This window comes from Aedes aegypti, chromosome 2 (genome assembly GCF_002204515.2).
Source record: "Aedes aegypti strain LVP_AGWG chromosome 2, AaegL5.0 Primary Assembly, whole genome shotgun sequence".
Classification (NCBI taxonomy): Eukaryota; Metazoa; Arthropoda; class Insecta; order Diptera; family Culicidae; genus Aedes; species Aedes aegypti.
In genome coordinates, this window is record NC_035108.1 from 106,032,629 (window position 1) to 106,052,506 (window position 19,878).

At 39.4% G+C, this 19,878-nt stretch overlaps 1 protein-coding gene across 4 annotated transcripts in view; it reads right to left on the reverse strand.

The window, feature by feature from the left end:
- The window catches only part of LOC5575250 (diacylglycerol kinase 1), a 655,530-nt gene that overhangs the window by 21,195 nt on the left and 614,457 nt on the right, over positions 1-19,878 (reverse strand). For all 4 annotated transcript variants that reach the window (XM_021841863.1, XM_021841861.1, XM_021841864.1 and 1 more), the window contains exons 18-20: positions 16,087-16,242; positions 15,312-15,528; positions 14,592-14,773 (exon numbers count right to left, since the gene is read on the reverse strand). In XM_021841863.1, coding sequence (XP_021697555.1) covers positions 14,592-14,773; positions 15,312-15,528; positions 16,087-16,242 — 555 coding nt within the window. The remainder of the gene's footprint in view (positions 1-14,591; positions 14,774-15,311; positions 15,529-16,086; positions 16,243-19,878) is intronic.

The following is a 19,878-nucleotide window of genomic DNA, read 5'->3' on the forward strand; positions in this document are numbered from 1 at the left end:
ACGATCCTGTAGGCATCTCCCCACGGATTCGCGTTGGCACTCTGACAGAGTCCCTCAAAGCAGGCCTTTTTGCTTGCCCTTATCTCGGACCTCAGCGCGACTTTGGCAGCGGTGAACACCACCCGTCATTCTTCACGCTCCTCCTCGGTACGTGCTCGCTGCATCCGCCTCCTGGCCAGTAGGCTGGCACGGCGCAGGTTCGCAATCGCTTGAGTCCACCAGTACGTCGGTGGTCTCCTATTCCTAGAGTGGACTTGCGTAGGCATGGTCGCGTCGCATGCACGCGAGAGCACCGCTACCAGTTCGTCCCCGCTTAGACCGAGTAAGTACTTCGTCATTGAAGTACGATGTCTTCCACCTACGAGGGCTTGGCCTTGACCTAGCCGCTTCCTCTACTCGCTGCCTGCTGTTGTTGTAGTCGCTACTGTAGCGAACCGCTAGTTGGTCGCTGTGAGTGTAGGCATTGTCTATCCTCCAGTTAGAACTACTCGTTAGGCCAGGACGAAAAAAGTAACGTCGATAATCGACTCCGCTTCGTTTTGGCTAAAAGTACTTTTTATACCAATATTAGTCAGATCGACATCCAGCACGGCCAGTGCCTCTAGCAGGATTTGACCCCGCTGGTTCGTGATACGGCTTTCCCATTCCACAGCCCAGGCATTGAAGTCACCCGTTATTACTACTGGCCTTCGCCCTGTCAGCACGGTCGTCATACAGTCCAGCATCTGCGTGAACCGCTCGGTCGACCAACTCGGAGGCGCATAGCAGCTACAGAAGAGGACCCCGTTTACCTTGGCGATCACGAAGCCCTCGTAGGTAGTAGACACCAACTGCTGGACAGGGTATTTACCCGTTGTCCATATCGCCGCCATGTTTCCGGATCCATCCACGACCCAGTTGCCGTTGCCGGCGGGTACTCGGTATGGGTCCGATATGAGTCACTGCCTGCGTTAGAGCCCTCACCTCGACACCCTCGCCAAGGACCTCTTCCGCCAAACTTTTGTAGGCGGCGCCCTTGCGCTCCTTGTCGCGCTTAAGCTCGAGGATCATTTCACCTGTACGAGTGCGTCTGACACTGCGTACGTCGGCCCCTAGATCTGCGAGCTTCGCGTCGCTGCGCATCGCCTTCAAGACTTCCGAGTACTTGGATTCTTTCGTCTTGATGATGATCGCATCACCCATTTCGCGCTTGGCACCTACCCTCCTACCTTTCTTTGGCCTGGTATCCCTACGCTCCTACACTTCGTGCCTCTTGTTGCTCTTCTTTCGCTCTACGGTTGTCCAGGGGGCGTCCCCCCTGATCCGCCCTAACCTGTGGTGTTTGAGGAGCTCTCAATGGTCGCAGTGGATCCATCGGTATAGCGCCGCTGATGTGCTGGATAGTGTGTCCGCAAGGCTTCAGCGACGGATTGTCGCAGCCGCGTTGACAAGTCTCCTGCCTTGAAGTTGTATTAATTTGACGGTAGACGAATTTGAGTGATGAGCGGTACCAGTCGCGCTCGCCGTATCAGTGGACCTTGGCGACTGGGGGGAGTTTCGTGCCAGCTATGCTGTCGAACAGATTGTCGGCCTCTTCTAGCAGGCGGATTTTAGCATTACCAGCAGTCTTCTCTGCAAAGCGTCGAAGTAATTAAGTAACGGAAAGGCAGAAGGCCAGTGCGTTGGCAGGGGTAGATGGGCGGAGACCTGAAACTATTGGCACGTAGCGGTTATAGATGGGAGACAGTGTGTCAACCCGACTAGAGACTTGTAACAAAAATATAATAAAATTTTATCAGAATATGATATGCATATCATATTATGATATAATTTTGTTAGGCTCCGTTATCCATAGAACATAATACAACAGAAATATAACATAATGTGTTTTATTTCCCTTTAAGATATATTTTTGTTCAGTTTTAACAACTTTATAACAAAATAAATAGATAGTCATTAGAGTGATGCAAATTTTGAAATGTTTGCTCCCCTATGCTTAAACAATTTTAATTATGGTAAATAGCCTCCTCCCAAAGTTTGAAATGATTCGCAAGAAATTTGACTGTGCACACGTCATTTGAAGTTTATATGGAGATTACTATGGAAAACGCCAATCTTTTGTGTTCCCGACTAGAGGCTTGTAACAAAAATATAATAAAATTTTATCAGAATATGATATGCATATCATATAATGATATAATTTTGTTACGCCCCGTTATCCACAGAACATAATAAAACAAAAATATAACATAATGTGTTTTATTTTCCTTTAAGATATTTTTTTGTTCATTTTTTACAACTTTATAACAAAATAAATTGATAGTTATGCATTTCAATACTATAGAATATTATCGTATATCGAACAGTATTATAATTTTGATACTTTGTATCAAACATTATAACTTGATTTGATAAGTTTTTGATAGAATTAAAACACATTTTGTTATGTTTATGTTACTATTCATACACTTTTTGTTATAAATTTAGTTATTTTAACAACATCCTGCATCAAGTTTGTAACAACCTATGTTCGAAAAAACCTTATAACATAATAACATGTGTTGATATAATTTTGTTATGTATCTTTAGTCGGGTTCAGCCCTCTATCTTTTCGTGATCATATTTTATGGAAAAGTGAATACCCTCATCTCATGTGAAAACTTCTCAGCTACAACTTTGCCGAAGACCACTTTTTGATTGGACCTCAGGATAAATTGTTATTCATCATCATAAAGTTGGTTTGCATGTAGCATGCTTCACCAACTGTTCGTCAGGCAACATTGGAGCTCCTGGCGGGAAGAATAGATCAAAGTAATCCAGGCTACTATGTTCTACAGCAAAAAAGCAGTGTTGCTTTGAAAGTAATTGAATGATCATCCCAGGATGATTTAGACTTTGTTATCAAAAATAGCAAATTATCCTTACATCCCATCGAAATGTGGTCTTCGGCAAAGTTGTAGCTGGGAAGTTTTCACATGAGATGAGAGTGTTTACTTTTCCGTAGATTATTATGACGAGCAGTTAGAGGACTAAACACAAAAGGTTTGCCTTTTCCATAGTAATCTCCATATAAACTTCAAATAGCGTGTGCACAACCAAATTTCTTCCGAATCACTTCGAATTTTGGGAGGATCATTTTCATCATAATTGACATCGTTCAAGCATAGGGGAGCAAAAACTTCAAAATTTGCATCAGTCTAATAGTCATGCAATTCAATAATATACAATATTATCGTATATCGAACAGTATTATGATTTTTATACTTTGTATCAAACATTCTAACATGGTTTGATATGTTTTTGATAGAATTAAAACACATTTTGTTATGTTTATGTTACTATTCATAAACTTTTTGTTATAATTTTAGTTAATTTAACAACATCCTGCATCAAAATTGTAACAACCTATGTTCGAAAAAACCTTATAACATAATAACATATGCTGATAGGATTTTGTTATGTACCCTTAGTCGGGAATCAGTCTGTTCATAGCCAAGAATGTGGTTTCTAGACCGTAAAACAGTCGACTATCAATAAGAGCGGCGGCGACACGGATTCGAATAGCTCGGTTGTTGCTGCGGTGCATTTCGCATGAGATTTTATTAGGTTCAAACGGCTACGACAGTTGGCTCTGACTGCTTCACAGTGGGCCTTGAAGGATAGGCCACGATCTAAAGTGACCCCAAGGATTTTTGCTGTCTTACGATGAGAGATGGTTTAGTTGTTGATTACGATCGGAGGCCCACTGACCCTATGCCCAAATGGACATATGTGGCATCGAACACTTTTGGATGCCAACATGGTGAAACATACAAAGGCAGCCGATTTGGCCACACGAGAGACGGCTGTTTGTGCTTTTCTGCGTGTCGGCTACAATTGTCGGTCCAGATATTACGATAATTATATCGTCCGCATAGACGAAAATCTGCACTTCTGTTGGCAGGTCTTCGAATACGCCGTCCATCATGACCAGAAATAAAGTTACCGATATGACGGACCCCTGTGGTACCCCGGTTTCTTCATTGAAGGTGGTGGACTTGGCAACAACCCTAAAGGATCGATTGGTAATGAAGTTCTTTATGAAGTGCAGGATGTGACCGGTTATGCCACAGCTAACTAGTTTTTCTAGAACAAATGGTGTCCAAGTCCGGTTGAACGCTTTTGAGATGTCCAGTGAGATAATCTCAGTGTGGTAGTTTTTATTATTTGCCTCTTGGAGGACTTCACCGAGAGCTGCAAAGTAGGTGTTCGTGCCATATCCATACCGGAAAGCGTGCTGCCGGTGATCGAGTAGGCCGTGTTGCTGTAAATGGTGTGTTAGCCGGCGGTTCACCATTTGATCTACAACTTTCGAGAGGCAGCAAGTGAGAGCAATTGGACGGTAGCTTGTTGGTACTCGTAAATAATTTTCGGGTTTGGGTATCGGAACAACGAAACTATCTCGCCACTCTGTTGGGTAGGAGTCACTCAGCCATAGATTATTAATCTGCTCAAGCAAAACAAGCTTCCCTGGTCCCACCAATTTCTTTAGCATAGGGTAGCCGATGTCGTCGGGGCCGGCGGATTTGCCATTACTTCGGCTCAAGGCATGCTGAAAAAAGGGTAGGTTGATGGGGAGCTGGGAGTTGTTCGCAATCGCCAGCGATAGCGCCGGATTGTCGGACGAATTTCGGGTCGTAGATATCGAAGGCAGCGAAGCTGGCAAAGTATTTGCCTAGGCCGTTCGCAATAACGGTCGGGTCCGCTGTGTTATTGCCGTTAATAACGAGAGTAGGCGAGGCGACGGATCGTTTGCTGCTAAGGGCGCTGACCTTGGCCCATAAGTCAGTTGTTGTTTGAGAAGTATTGATGCTGTCGAGAAAATCCTCCTAACAAGCTCTTTTAGCATAACGAATGGCTTGCCGGCATTCGTTGCGCTTAGATCAATATCTGTCCAAAGCCGCAGCTCGGTTTGGATGATCGAGTTTCAATCTCTTGACAGCACGGAGGGCCTTTCTGCCTGCTTTTATAATTTTCTTGATCTCCGGAGACCACCAATGAAGTGCCTTTCGGCCGGGTGTGTTGCTTGTTTTCGGAATTGATACGCTTGCCGCTTGGGTAAGGATAGCGTAGAAGTCGGATATACCAATTGGTCGATGGTTACGGACGGATGTGCAGATGTTGTTGTTATAGGCGGTCCAATCAGCTTGGTTATATAACCAGCGGGGTCGTCTAGTTGTGGCAGGAGCCTCGGCGGCTACTGAGATTTGCAAAGGATGATGGTCGCTTCCACATGGTTCCGAGTTGACATTCCAGTGGAAACGCCGGACCTAATTTTGTAACGAACCTTTGATAAAAAAAAAATTGTGTAAATGTGCGTAATTTGAGGTGTCCCACAATGGGGCAGAATCAAAAAAACGCGGAAACAACCTGTAATTCTTCGAAATGAAGAGATAGACGTTTGGTATCTTCAGCGAAAATGGTCCTTTCAATGAGACCGATGTTTTGAGATAAAGTCATATATCTTGTATTATTCGCATAAATGGCTCATATGCCATTTCGGCCAAATGGCATTTTAGGTGTATGGTTTCTTGGGCAAAGTTGTTCACTGTTTTATGCTGAAAACTATTGCTGAAGACGTCAAATTTCCAAGGCCTACTATTTTAAAAATATAGACAATTTTTGAGAAAATGGTGCTAAAAACCGTAATATTTGAGTTTTGCAAGTATTTTTTCAATTAAAATGCCATATATCGCCTATGATTATGTCATCTATTGGCATAAAGCAGGTCTGGTAAAAATTGGATGTTAAAAATAAAATTTTGTTTGATTTTTCAAATAATAATTCCAAAAAACAGGGATATTGCATATAGGCTATTCTTGCGATCGGGCAAGTTCGGGCAGTTGTTTTCATCGCCATCCACTTACGAAAGGTCAGAGCATTATTGTCTATTAATTTCTAGGATATTATATTTAATATATTTTTCTATGCGATCTGGAAGTATGATAAGCTTATAAAAAAGGTTAAAAATTATTCTACATCACAATGAAGCAGTTTTCCAATGAAAACAAAAGTTCAAAATAATAATAATAATTCTTGCGGTTCGCTGGTAGCTACATTTACTCAAACACATGTTATACACAGTGCTCTTACATTGCTCTATTCGCAAAAATGACCTAAGCGCCAGACTCATTATATCAAACTGTTATAGTATTAATCGTAGTAGTCTCATGAGTTGAATAAACAGTTATCCGTTACTACCTGTAGAGAACAGTCGCCTTATTTCCTACATTAAAACATGGTGTCAGATCCATAGCAACAGGAATAACAGAAAAAAAAATGGAAGAGCTGAAATTGCAAATTATCGAATTGCAAAATGCTTTACGGGAAATTAAGGAGCGCGGAAATGGTCCGGTAACAAGCGCTGGCATTCCAGAGGCCCCTGCAATATTCCTTTCGAGCCCAAGTATCCCTACACCGGAGGCCATTGACATTCATGGAGATATTTGCCAAAGTGTCAAGTTCTTCAAATCATCATGGGAATATTACTGTATAGCGAGCAACCTCTCAACCAGGCCCATGAAACAACAAATTGCAACCCTTCTGTCGTGCATTGGGAAAGATTGTTTGAAGCTTTATCAGAACTTACCGTTAAGTGTTGAAGACAACCAATCTTGTGAAACGATATTGTCTGCTTTAGAAGCACATCTACTCCCGAAGATAAATAAGCGTTACGAGAGAGCTATTTTCAACAGCGCCGTTCAAGAACAAGAAGAAAATATAGACCAATATATACATCGTTTGCATGGGCTGATCAAGAATTGTCAATACGGAGATATGCAAGATGAACTATTGTTGGACAGAATCGTGGTGTCTGTAAGAGACGTGAGACTGCGCCAACGTCTTTGGGAGAACCAAGAAATTACGTTGAACGAAGCAATACAAAAATGCCGTGCAACTGAACTTACAGAAAAACAGATGAAACAACTCAATTCAGATTCCAAGATGTCAATTGAAGCACATGTCGATAAAATCCAGAACAAAGGAAAAAGATCAAACTATGCCGCATCGTAAAACAAATCTAAATGCAATTACTGTGGATACGAACACGCAAGAGAAAAAGAGAAATGTCCAGCGAATGGGAAGAAATGCCTTCAATGCGGATTGATGAACCACTTTGCGTATGCAGATCGAAACAATCAAATAATGAAGTAAAACTGAAGTCCAAAATGAATCACCAACCCAGCTTCACGCTTCGTTATTCTTCGGCACTGGCGATAAGTGTGAGAAAGTTAAATGCCAACTAGATACTGGAGCGTCCTGTAATGTGATGGGAATATCCTGTTTTACCAGAATCTCAGCTAGGAAATAACTGAAAACTACAACGACAAAGCTTAGAGTTTATGGTGGAGGTGTAATAATACCAGAAGGTCGATGTGAACTCACAGTTATTCAAGATGGTCAAGAGTCAACGCTGATGTTCGAAGTGGTAGGAGGTGAATACAAGGAGTATCTTCCGTTATTATCGTTACAAACATGTTTGAAATTCGGATTCATCACTGTAAACAAGGAAGCTATCAACACGATATTCTCAAATAAAAGCGGAGCAGAACAAATAATAGCTGAATTTCCGGACGTATTTGATGGCTTGGGTTGTGTAGAAGGAGAAGTCAGCTTAGAAATCGATAAATCAGTTCCACCCAAACAGCAAATTCCAAGACGAGTTCCTCAAAAATTGCGTGCTGAGATAAAAAAGCAGCTTGATGAGATGGAAAACATGGGTGTTATTGCAAAGGTAAATGAATATTCAGAGTGGACTAGTAACATTCTTATAGTACGACGTAATGACAAACTGAGACTCTGCATTGATCCCGTGGACTTAAATAAGGCATTGTTAGACGTTAAATATCAAATTCCGAAACTAGAAGAAATTTTACCAGAGTTACATCAAGCAAAAGTATTCAGCTGTCTTGATACAAAGAAAGGATTTTGGAACTTGAAACTAGACGAGAGAAGTAGCAAATTGACCACGTTTGTAACACCATTTGGCAATTACCGTTTTCTTCGTATGCCGTTCTGAATTAAGCCAGCTATGGAAATATATCAAAAAAAGACAACATTTACTACTTCAAGGATTAAAAGGAGTTGTCTGTATCGCTGATGACATTTTAGTATTTGGATCTGGAGAAACTACTGAAGAAGCAACTATTGATTACGACAAAAATGTAAGAAATCTACTAGTTCGTATACGAAAAGAAAATTTGAAACTTAATCGAGACAAACTGCGCTTGTGTCAAGACTCTGTGAAATTTTTCGGTCATATTATCAGCAATCAAGGAATAATGCCCGATCCAGACAAAGTGAAAGCAATACGAGAGATGCCAAAACCGGAGAATAAGGACGACGTGCTACGCTTTCTAGGAATGGTTACTTATCTTTCAAAATTCATACCAAACCTATCTCAAAGTTCGGAACCATTGCGACGATTAGTGACAGCTGATCAGTTTGAATGGAATCAAAATCACCAAGATAATTTTGACAGCATAAAGAAATTAATTAGCTCGGACATACTACTAAGTTTCTACGATGTTAACAAGCCCTTAAAAATTCAAACAGATGCATCATCAAAAGCAATTGGGTGTACTCTGATGCAAGAAGGAAAACCGATTTCGTATGCATCAAGAACCCTTTCGTCTACAGAAGCAAATTACGCACAAATTGAAAAAGAATGTTTGGCAATTGTTTATGCTTGCACAAAGTTTGATCAGTACCTCTGTGGAAAACATAATATCATTATTGAAACAGATCATGAGCCACTCGTAACAATTTTCAAGAAACCCTTATTTGTGGCTCCACGTAGAATTCAGAAAATGCTGATGGTCCTTCAACGTTACAATTTTCGGCTAATCTACAAAAAAGGCACGGAAATGATCATAGCCGATACTCTCTCAAGAGCTCCTGCAAATAGTTTAGATGATCCCCACTCTTTTGAAGTCTATCGTTTGGATTTGGAACAAACCGATCTGACCGAAGATTTACGAATATCGACGCCAGCAATGAAAAAAATCATACTGGAGTCAGAAACTGATGAAGAAATTGTACTTCTCAAATCACTTATCTCAAAAGGATGGCCGACAAAATACAGTGAAGTCAGCGATTTGGCGAAGAGATATTTCAAGTTTCGTGAGCAGTTAACCATCTACAACGGACTTGTTTTGAAAGGAGACAGAATTCTGGTACCTAAAATTATGCGCCGTTTTGTACTGGATACCCTTCACAAAAGTCATCAAGGTATCGAAGCCACTCAAAAACTATCTAGAGAATGTGTGTTCTGGCCAGGAATATCAGCGCAAATAAAAGATCTTGTCTCGCAATGTGAAGTCTGTTTGAAAAACTCCACATCTCAAAAGAAACAAGTAATGCAATCTACTGAAATCCCAAGTTTGCCTTTCGAAGTAGTAAGTATGGACGTAATGGAAATACGCTGGAAATCGAAGCCTTTGCGACTGTTGGTGACTGTTGACCACTATTCAGATTTTTTCGAAGTAGACGAAATGAAAGACTTATCATGCAAAACAGTGGTAAATATAAGTAGAAAAAATTTCAGTAGACACGGTATACCTGCAACTGTTATATCAGACAATGGAACCTGTTTCACTGGTGCTGAATTTTGTAACTAATTAACTAAACCGGGCAATCTCTCAGTAACAAGAGACCCCTCGAGCTGGGTCTCAGGGTCGGCTTGCTACTGGGTAAGCTGAGGGGCTACGCGACCAAGGTGTGCAGCGTACCGTCACCTGACTAGAGCTATTGTGGTGTGTGGAATGAAAGAATTATAACTTGGTGGGAATCTCTAGGGTTTTATTGGGTAAACTGAACTATTGTGGGTTTTAGGGTTATCTCTTAGTGATTTATTGCAAGCTATTGTTCTTGTGGGGGTGTGGGTGTTAATGGGGTTTCACGTACCGGTACGACTTGCTGCTTCTGGTTGCTGCCGACGATCTTAATGGTGGCCTGCGAGCGCTCGCTGATGCTGCTAACAGGCTGATGGCATTCTGCTGGACAGGTGGTAACGACGACACCGTAGACGTAGTGTCGTAGGGGTTTGGCTTTCGTTAGGCGTCCTCCCTCTTTGACGGCAATCGACACGGCCCAGGACGGTACCGGAGTGACCGTGCCGAGAGGGGAAAGCTCCTTTCCGTTTAGGGGTGTATACCCCGAGCTGTGGACCTCCTTCACAGTTATGACCGAAATGGCCAGAGGTCAGCGAATCCTTGACGGGTTAGGCTTAGCAGACTTCCGTCTACTAGGCCGAAACGTGTGCTGCTGGTAGGCCACGCCACACCAGCCAAGATGGCGATATTTTAACGGTAATAAAAAGGTCCTGTGAGGGTAATGGGAGGAGTTAGCTAGCTGTACTAACTTTCTAGCCATTGGTTATAGGCATTAGATTAGAATAGATTTAAGGTTCAATCATACCTGATGAAATACACTTTCTCTCCCAATTTGTAAGGTTACCACTCACTTTAATTATAACTTTGAGGACACTTTCAAAAATGCACTTGAGCACACGCACGCCTTTTTCAGAGTGAAGTGATGGCAATTCTAGAATTTGGCTTGACCCTCTTGTCTGTTTTTCCTCCCCTCCCCAATCTCCTCAATTGTGGGTTGGGGGGTTGTTACCACCTGTTGCGTGTAATACGCCTGCTGGCCCACTTATCGTTTATGTTTGTCTTGTACCCACAGCTTGCATGCAACTTTTTCATATTTGTAATTCAATTTTAACAATTCTTCTAACTTATTAACAATCATATTTTATACATTTTGACAATTTACTAACATTGATAACATTTACTAACCTTTTATTTACTAACCCTATACTAATCCAACAACACTGAACACTAGAAACGTGACAGTATACAAATAAAAAAATAGCACGAATTAAAAAAGGACTAACAATTTGTAACAAACGGTTACAATTTCAAAAATTCAAACAAGATTGGAAGTTCGAACATAAAACTTCAAGCCCACACCATCCTCAAGGTAATGGGAAAGCAGAATCAGCCGTAAAAATATGTAAAAACTTGTTGAAGAAATGTGAAGATAGCGAGACGGATTTCTATGAAGCTCTATTGATGTGGAGAAACACGCCAAATAAAATTGACAGTAGCCCAACTCTACGATTATTTGCTAGACGAACAAGAACTCACCTTCCAACGATTCCATCAGCATTGAAGCCAAAAATAGAAGAAAACGTAAGTGCAAAAATAGCAGAAAGAAGATCTAAAACAGCAGGACATTACGACAAAGGCACTGTTAATCTAAGAGATCTTGAAAATGATGAAAGAGTTTATGCGAAAATATATCCAAAAAAACATAAATGGACAAACTGTAGAATATTATTCCGACGAGACTACAGATCTTATTGGATAGTTACAGACGATAACCGAGTCTATTTAAGAAATCGTATTTTCATTAGGCCTGCAAGAAATACTATACCAAGTGAGGCAGAACCAGTTCCGATCGAACAAAATTTCGATGTCCACGATAGATTACCACATTCACATAAAAAACGAAACGAAATATTCGATGATATTTTCGATGAACCACAACAACCATCAAACAAAAATTATCCAACAACCATGCCCGTGCCAGTCGATGAACAGGAAGAAATCGTGATTAGTTCAGAACAAAACAATGAAAGCGAACTCCATGGTAGTGCTGAGGACTTGAATGGAAATGATAATGATTGTAGTACAAATCAAAATAACGAAACACGTGATGAAACAACGAATGGTACATCTACGGTATCGCAAAATGAAGAAGAAATCTTTGAACCTGCATTAAGAGATTCTCACGAAACAGATGAAGAGACCTTTACATCAGAAGAAGAAACACCTACTTCAGAGGAAGCGACATCAGTCCCAGATGAACCATCTGTTATAGAAGATTCATCGTTCAGTACCCGATATCCGTTAAGAAATAGACTAAGAGATTTTTTCAATTATCGCTAACAATCATGGAGGAGGAGATGTTATAGTATTAATCGTAGTAGTCTCATGAGTTGAATAAACAGTTATCCGTTACTACCTGTAGAGAACAGTCGCCTTATTTCCTACATTAAAACACAAACCATTTCGGTCGAATGACAATTTAGGTATGTAGAATGATTTCTTCGGCAAATTTGATCGTTATTTCATGCTAAAGATGTTAAATTTCCAAAGCCCACTATTTTTGAAAAACTGATGAAATTGTTTTGAGTACTATATTCGGTTTCTCCGTTAGAGTGAATGCATCTGTGCATTGCGATAAGTTTTCGTTTTGGAATCATTGGCTGAAATCCAATATGCTACGAGTACTTCATGCACGCGGTGTGAAGAACTGTCCAACATAGGAAAGGTTTGATATAGTTAACCGCAAGAATATTCATCATTATTTGTAGCTTTTTTTGTTTATAGCTTAGTCAACTTCCAGATAGCATTAAAAAAATATATTAAACATTATGCCCTTGGCAAAAATGGACATTAAAGCCCTGGCCGTTCATAAGTGGATAGCGATAAAATTATCGGCCCGAACTTGACTGATCGCAAGAATAGCCTATACACTAACACCCTGTTTTTTTTTATTGAAACTTTATTCTTAAAATAATCAAACAAACAAACAGCTCTGTTTCATGCCAAGAAATGACATAGGCCTAGGCGATATATGGTATTAAAACTGAAAAATAACGAGCAAAACATATAACAACAAATATTTCTTAAAATTTTGTCTGTTTGTCAAAAGTAGTAGGCTCCGGAAATTTGACATCTTTAGCAATTATTTTCAGGATAAAATAACGATCAACTTTTTAGAAGAAATCATATAGCAACCTATACATTGAATCGAACGATATAGTTTGACATAATGAATCTGGCACTAAGGGCATTTTTGCGAATAGAAAATACATAATCAATGTATATAACAAATATTTAAGTATATTTAACCAGTAAACCGCAAAGATGTTAATTATTATTATGAACTTTTGTTTTCATTGGAAAACTGCTATAGTAATTTTGAAACTTTTTATAAACTTAGCATACTTCCAGATCGCTTAGAAAAAATATATCGAATATCATATCCTAGAAAATAATAAACAATAATGCTCTGACCTTTCGTAAGTGAATGGCGACGAAAACACCTGCCCGAAATTGCCCGATCGCAAGAATGGCCTATTCGCATTATCTTTGTTTTTTGGAAATATTCTTAAAAAAAGCAAACATAATTTTATTTTTACCATCAAATTTGTACCATACCTGCTTTATGCCAATAAATGACATAGTCATAGGCGATATATGGCATTTTATGTGAAAAACTACAAGCAAAACTCAAATATTATGGTTTTTAACACTATTTTCTCAAAAATTGTCTATATTTTAAAAATAGTAGGCCTTGGAAATTTGACGTCTTCAGCAATAATTTTCAGCATAAAACAATGAATAACTTTGCCGAAGAAACCATACACCTAAAATGCCGTTTGACCGAAATGGCATATGCGCCATTCATGCGAAAAATACAAAAAAAATATATGACTTTATCTCAAAACATCGGTCTCATTGAAAGGACCATTTTCGCTGAAGACACCAAACGTCTATCTCTTCATTCCGAAGAATTACAGGTTGTTTCCGCGTTTTTTCGATTCTGCCCCAGTGTGTGTCCCAAGTAATTAAAGAAAAAACCACCAATGACTATTGGAAGACAGTTCTCAATCCAGCGATAAACTTGTCCGTTCAGGAATTCCCATCGGTTAACCCGCAAAGCCTCAACACTTTCGGAAGTAAGTGGACTCTCGGAAGGAAAACGATCAGCTCCCAAACAATTTCTATAGGAATTCCGCTGAGAAAATATTTAGATTTTTTTTCTGTTAGTAGCACTAGAGATTCCTCTAGGAGTTTGCAAGAAACTCATTCAAACATGCTATAAATAATTGTGTAAGTATTTTCTTAGAAGTTCTGCCAGAAATTTGCTTAAAGTTTCTTCTGGTATTCTACTAAAATCTGTTTCAAGAATATGTTAGATCTTCGCTCCTCTTGTTTTCTTTAAACGAATTCAAAAAATACTATTGAGCATTACTGCCCATAACTGCATATTTGAAACATTCGACAAAAGTAGGCATTGAGTAAATCAAATACAAGGTGTGCATTTTATGGAAGTATGGGAGAAAACTAAAATTTCAAAAAAATACCAGGAACTCAAAAGTGCTTATTTGAGACTGATATTTTGTACAACTCATATCGCATACTAGGTAAATAGTCAGAAAATAATTCTGATAGAAATTTCATTGCTATTACATTACGAGACTCATTTATAAACTCAATGTGACTGTTATGCGGTTATAATTACCAATGTGACAAAACAACTTGGTATTTTTTCGACTTTTCTAAAACTATCTCACAGATTTCAGTAAGTTGATCGAAAGTATTTATCATTTGATGACTCTCCACGGTATTAACTCGAAATCGACAAAAAGGTCGAATGTGACTGTTATGCAGTTATGGGCAGATTAATGCCTCCTCAAAGAGCCCGGTTTTCCAGCACCCAAATATATGCACAACTATCTAGTGTTATAAGCTTATTTTATTCATCCATTTTCTTACCGTGCATGGTCCCTGCATCCATGGTTCGCCGTCGATCTGCATCGGAAAGGTTTTCTTCGTTGTCAGGACCACTTCGCTGCACTGGGCCAACCGTCGACCCGAAGCCCTCAGCCCAGTCCGCACCTGACCCATGTGCAGACAATTTTCCAATCCAATAACCTCTATCCGTCGGTCACCAATGTCTGAAAGTAAGAAACGACAATGCATATAAGCGGGGGGAAAATCATGAAAACGGATATTTCCGTTTTTGATAGGGGTAAGCATTAGATTTGGACAAAGATAACATAGCAAGAAGATTACTAACGACCATTTTGTATTAAAATTGAGTTGTTCAGGGATATCTAGTTTTTTACACATTCAGAATATTGGTTTAAATTTGAACCATAATCAAAGTTGTTCAAAAATGGTTGGTTACTCAGAAATATTTTATAAACGAACTGGAATCATCCTTTGGCCCATTTTATTTCAAATTGAGCTGTCATTATGTGAATCTTAATGTCATTATATTACTAAACATTAATATTTTTAAATTATTTTCAATATAAATACATATTAAGACATTGAAGCATAACAAATAACTTATGTTATACTTGAAAAAAATATTTTTTTCTAGCTACCTACAATTTTTGTTTTAAATCACTGAACAACCCAATTGTAAACTCGACTGGTTCCAGAATATACAATCTTCGACCGTTAAAACTCCTATCCACCCGGACCTACCTTGAATGGCAATCGACAGATCGACCGAGTTGAAACTGTTGGCGGACAGCTCTTTGTCGGAGTTTTTCAGCTTTTTCCGAAACGGGCCCTTGCGCATTCGCTTCTGGGACAGATTTTCGCCCCACAGGTTCGATCCGCCGTGGGTGTACGGGATGTTGAGCAGAGCTATGCCCTGCAGCTGGGGACCGTTGGCAAGCTCCAGTGAGACTCCGTCACACTGCGAACGAAAGCGAAAATCCATGAAAACGATTTAACGACGCCGCCGCCGGTTGCTGATATGCAAATTCGGGCTGAAATCCACCCTCTCTTATCCGGATGGGAGAGTACAATAAAATGCGAAGGTGACGAAAGCCGGCGCACAGTTGTCCAGAATCAAAAAAATCAAAAAGTATAGAGGAATATATCCGTTATAGTCTTACAGATTTTCTAAAGCAGAGTTTGCTAGAGTTTGTAGCAATGTTCTGAAAATTCTATCACTGCACTCTACTTGCTTTAGAATGCAGTTAAATGATTTGGTTTTTTTTTTATTTTTGATGATTGAACGTAGGATTCTTGAGTCTTAATTTTGATTATTAAAGCAAGCTGACATGTAAGTATGTGTTCTTAACTATTTGATTTTGATAGATGAATGTTTGATTTGGGTTTTTCAACCTAAAACTATGTTTGGAAATCCAGGCTATGACATTTTTTTGAAAAACTGGACCACTGTGCGGCAGTAGGGGCGAACCAAAAAAAAGATCAAGATGGACAAAGCCCAACGAGTGTCGTAACATACCACAATTTCCAGACTTTCGTGCAGATTTTTGCACGATGCGGCGAACGTTTCCGACGTGGCGTACTCGAAATACCACAGCTTGTTCTTCATCCGGCTGTTGAACTTGTGTGGATTTTTCTCGCGCTCCAGATGGAATTTCACACAGATGGCAGCGTCCTGGAATTGAGGCGGGGAAAAAAAAGTTCATGCGGTATGAGTTATTGGAGTTTAAGTGGATCGTTGCGAATTTCGGAATAGTTTCATATTTATGAAGTGGATTTTGGGAGGCATTTTGTTTCCCGAATAGTTGATACTTTTTATTCAGCAGTGTATTGCCTATGAAATGAACAGAATTACATTAACGTTTATCTTATTTGTGTGAATTAATTAACACATTACTACTTCTAGTAAAATTTCCCTTTCCGATTTTAAACTGAACAACCGAATCAAATGATTGATGCAATGTTCAAAACCGTCACAATGGCTGAATCAGTCCAAGTTGGTGTAAAGTTTACTAATAAAATTGTTAGCGGATTACTTTTTTTCTAATGGATTCAATTTTTTTTATATTAAAAATGCTCGTTCGTTGTATGGCAAAGATGACGAGCTGTTTAATTTTCTAACAGCTAAAAACATACATATAGCAGTTATTTAGTGAAACTAATTTGAAACCTGGATCAAAACTCAAAAGTGATCCAAACTCTTTTGCCTATCGTAATGATCAACTTATGGGGGGACATGTGGGGGAACACGATAGCAAAGTTTTTGAAACTCTGGGTGTTTCTGTTGATACACATCTTGGTTGATACAAAGACCCATTAAAGACCTCCATGTCCCTTGCAGTTGCCCAAAATTTTATGGTTGATATACACTACCCGTCATAAATACGGACTCACTTAAATAAGTACCCACCAAAAAGTTAAGCACCTTGAAACGGGTAAATTTACATTGATATTTCGGGGAAATTTGAAAAATTTGGATAGCCTCGCGGAAATAACGCGCAGCGAGCAATCCCCGCACAGAACAAAATTCACATAGTGTGCGTTGAACGTTGACTCATAAAAAATCATCAACTTTGTCACTGTATGTCACATCTACGATTGATAATGCCGCTGTTTCTCTTTGGGAACATGTGATAATGAAGTCCATTATAAGAGGCCGGTCTACGAAAGTGTGACAGTACATGCATTTGGTATTGGAAAAAGCAAAACAGAAACAGAGGGGGTGGCGTCTAAATACACCGAAAAATCAATGCTATCATATTGAAATCTTCCCTTTCCAAAGCTCAAAGGAATCTTTCGAAACAACAACTACCGAGAAGCTAAACATTACATATAATTTGCAATTGGATTAGATGGACAAATTGATGTGAAGATTTGTGAAAAAGTTACACGTCTTCTCAGTGAGAATCGAACTCACGACTCCCCGATTTCTAGTTGGGGCGCGTTAACCAATACGCCATGAGAGGACTCATGAACGCAGAAGTTATTCTGAATTCGATTTCAGCTCAATAATCACGTGGTTCTTTTTCGCAAAGTGCACCTCTTTCGGAAGAATTAGATGCCCATCCAAACACAACGCTTTCTATATATATATCCAATGCCTTCACATCAATTTGTCCATCTAATCCAATTGCAAATTATATGTAATGTTTAGCTTTTCGGTAGTTGTTTAACTTCCACTCGGCTGGTTAGCCGTAAAACCAGGATTCATAATTAAAAAACAAGTATTTCGAAACAAGTTGTTTGAGTAGAAAAATGGGTAACCACAGCGAGATGGTTTAGTTAGATAGGCATAGCATATGTAATGCTTTTTGGACCCTTTTACTAGTTGATTGTAGTAAAAAAACTATGAATATTAGACAATAATAAGACACGCTTAATTGATGTTGAGACAATTGGGAAACGTCAAACCATTGCAAACAGCCAATGGGGCTCTACACTGTTTTGATTTTGTATAGGATTTTGACGTTTCCTGGCCTTGTTGTTTGCTTATTGCATGGCAGAGTGATAGAGGCCCAGATAGCCGTAGCGGTAAACGCACAGCTATTCAACATGACCATGCTGAGGGTCGTGGGTTCGAATCCCGCTGGTCGAGGATCTTTTCGTAAAGGAAATTTTCTCGATTCCCAGGGCATAGAATATCTTCGTACCTGCCACACATGCATGCACATGCAAAAATGGTCAATCGACTAAGAGAGCTCTCAGTTAATAACTGTGGAGGTGCTCATAAGAACACTAATCTGAGAAGCAGGCTTTGTCCCAGTAATGCCAGAAAGAAGAAGAAGAAGAAGAAGAAGTGAAAGAGAGAGGATGATTTTTGTGCAGCGCCCCATTGCACCTAACGACGAGCACAGTTGACTCTGATTGAAAGCCAGGAAAATTTACTCTTCAAAGCAATCCGATTTTCCAGGAATCAAAATTTTTCTTGTAACGCGTAATATTGCAATTTTAGAGATAACTATCCGTTCTACGGTTGAACAGAGAGCTACCGCAGCCGTCACATTACTGATTTTTACAAAGCATCATCGATTGGCTGCGATGATAACTTGGAAACCACGCTAATGAGTGTTGTTTTCTGCCGCGTTTCAAAGCTTGGGACTCAACAAGCATACTTTGATTAGATGGTTTCGTTCAATGATACAATGATTTTTAAACCTGCGGTAGAACTTTGACAGCTGCGGTAGAACTTGGCGGCTACCGCAGAACGGAAAACTTTCAAAAGAACCGTAATATATCTTGAGATTCTACAGTATGGACCATAAAAAATGCGAAAATCGTCATGTCATGTTTAATGGTAGTTTTTACATAAAAAATGTGAATGAAACATAAATATTATTCATTACTTGTATTGCTTAATCTGTTTAGAATCAGTTTTTGCTTTGGACATGATTTTATCTGTTACTTTCATTTTACCAGAGAAGAATTGGACGCATACCTTCAAATTTTATCATGCGGACGTCGAGTTTAACATCTGTGTGATGAAAGCTTCTAAAACATCAACGATTGCGTGAGATTCTTCACAGGCCTTGTCTCCAGCATACGCCCATATCTAATGATAGAATTGGTTCATATCTGGATCATTTTGAAGAGCTTTGATTGAACCTTCATATAAGTGTGATAAGCGAGTAGAAGCATTAACCTAAGAATGCTAATGTTGCTGCTGTTCGTGTTACCAACATCTAGTTTGCCACGAACTGACAGCGTGAGTACCGGGCATCGAAGTGTCAAAGTAATTATAAAATCCAAAACAACGACATGGTATTAATCAAACAATGAAAAACCATAATTTAAGGTAATAATAATTGAAATCAGTTTTGTGACAACAGCGCCATTAGCGTTCTACTACTAATAATTCTATTGATAAGCGGCTCCGTTTTGCTCAAAACCTATGAGCTAGTATCGATATAAGTTGTCTCTAACCAAAGGAACATATTTCATCCTCAAAAATCTGTTATAGGCCACCGAATTTATTTTTTATTCAACTTTAACAAAAAATAAAGTCATATCAAACCTATCAGACGCAAATGCCCTCAAAACTATGGCCCTGGCAAAATATTTTATTGTGACCATGAAAAATACTTTTTTAAGAACTCCTTCAATACTTTTTATTTCAATTAATTAAGTATATAGTACATGTCTTAGATAGAATATGAATGTAAATTGCACATCAAATATAGGCAGCGTTTCATTGGGGATAAGATCTGACAAGCGTCCCAGATTTTTTTTCCGGGACACATCTGGTCACATTAATATAAAGTGAATCTGACGTGAATCACTTGCGGGTATGGAGCTCGGGTTCTGAAGCACTTGA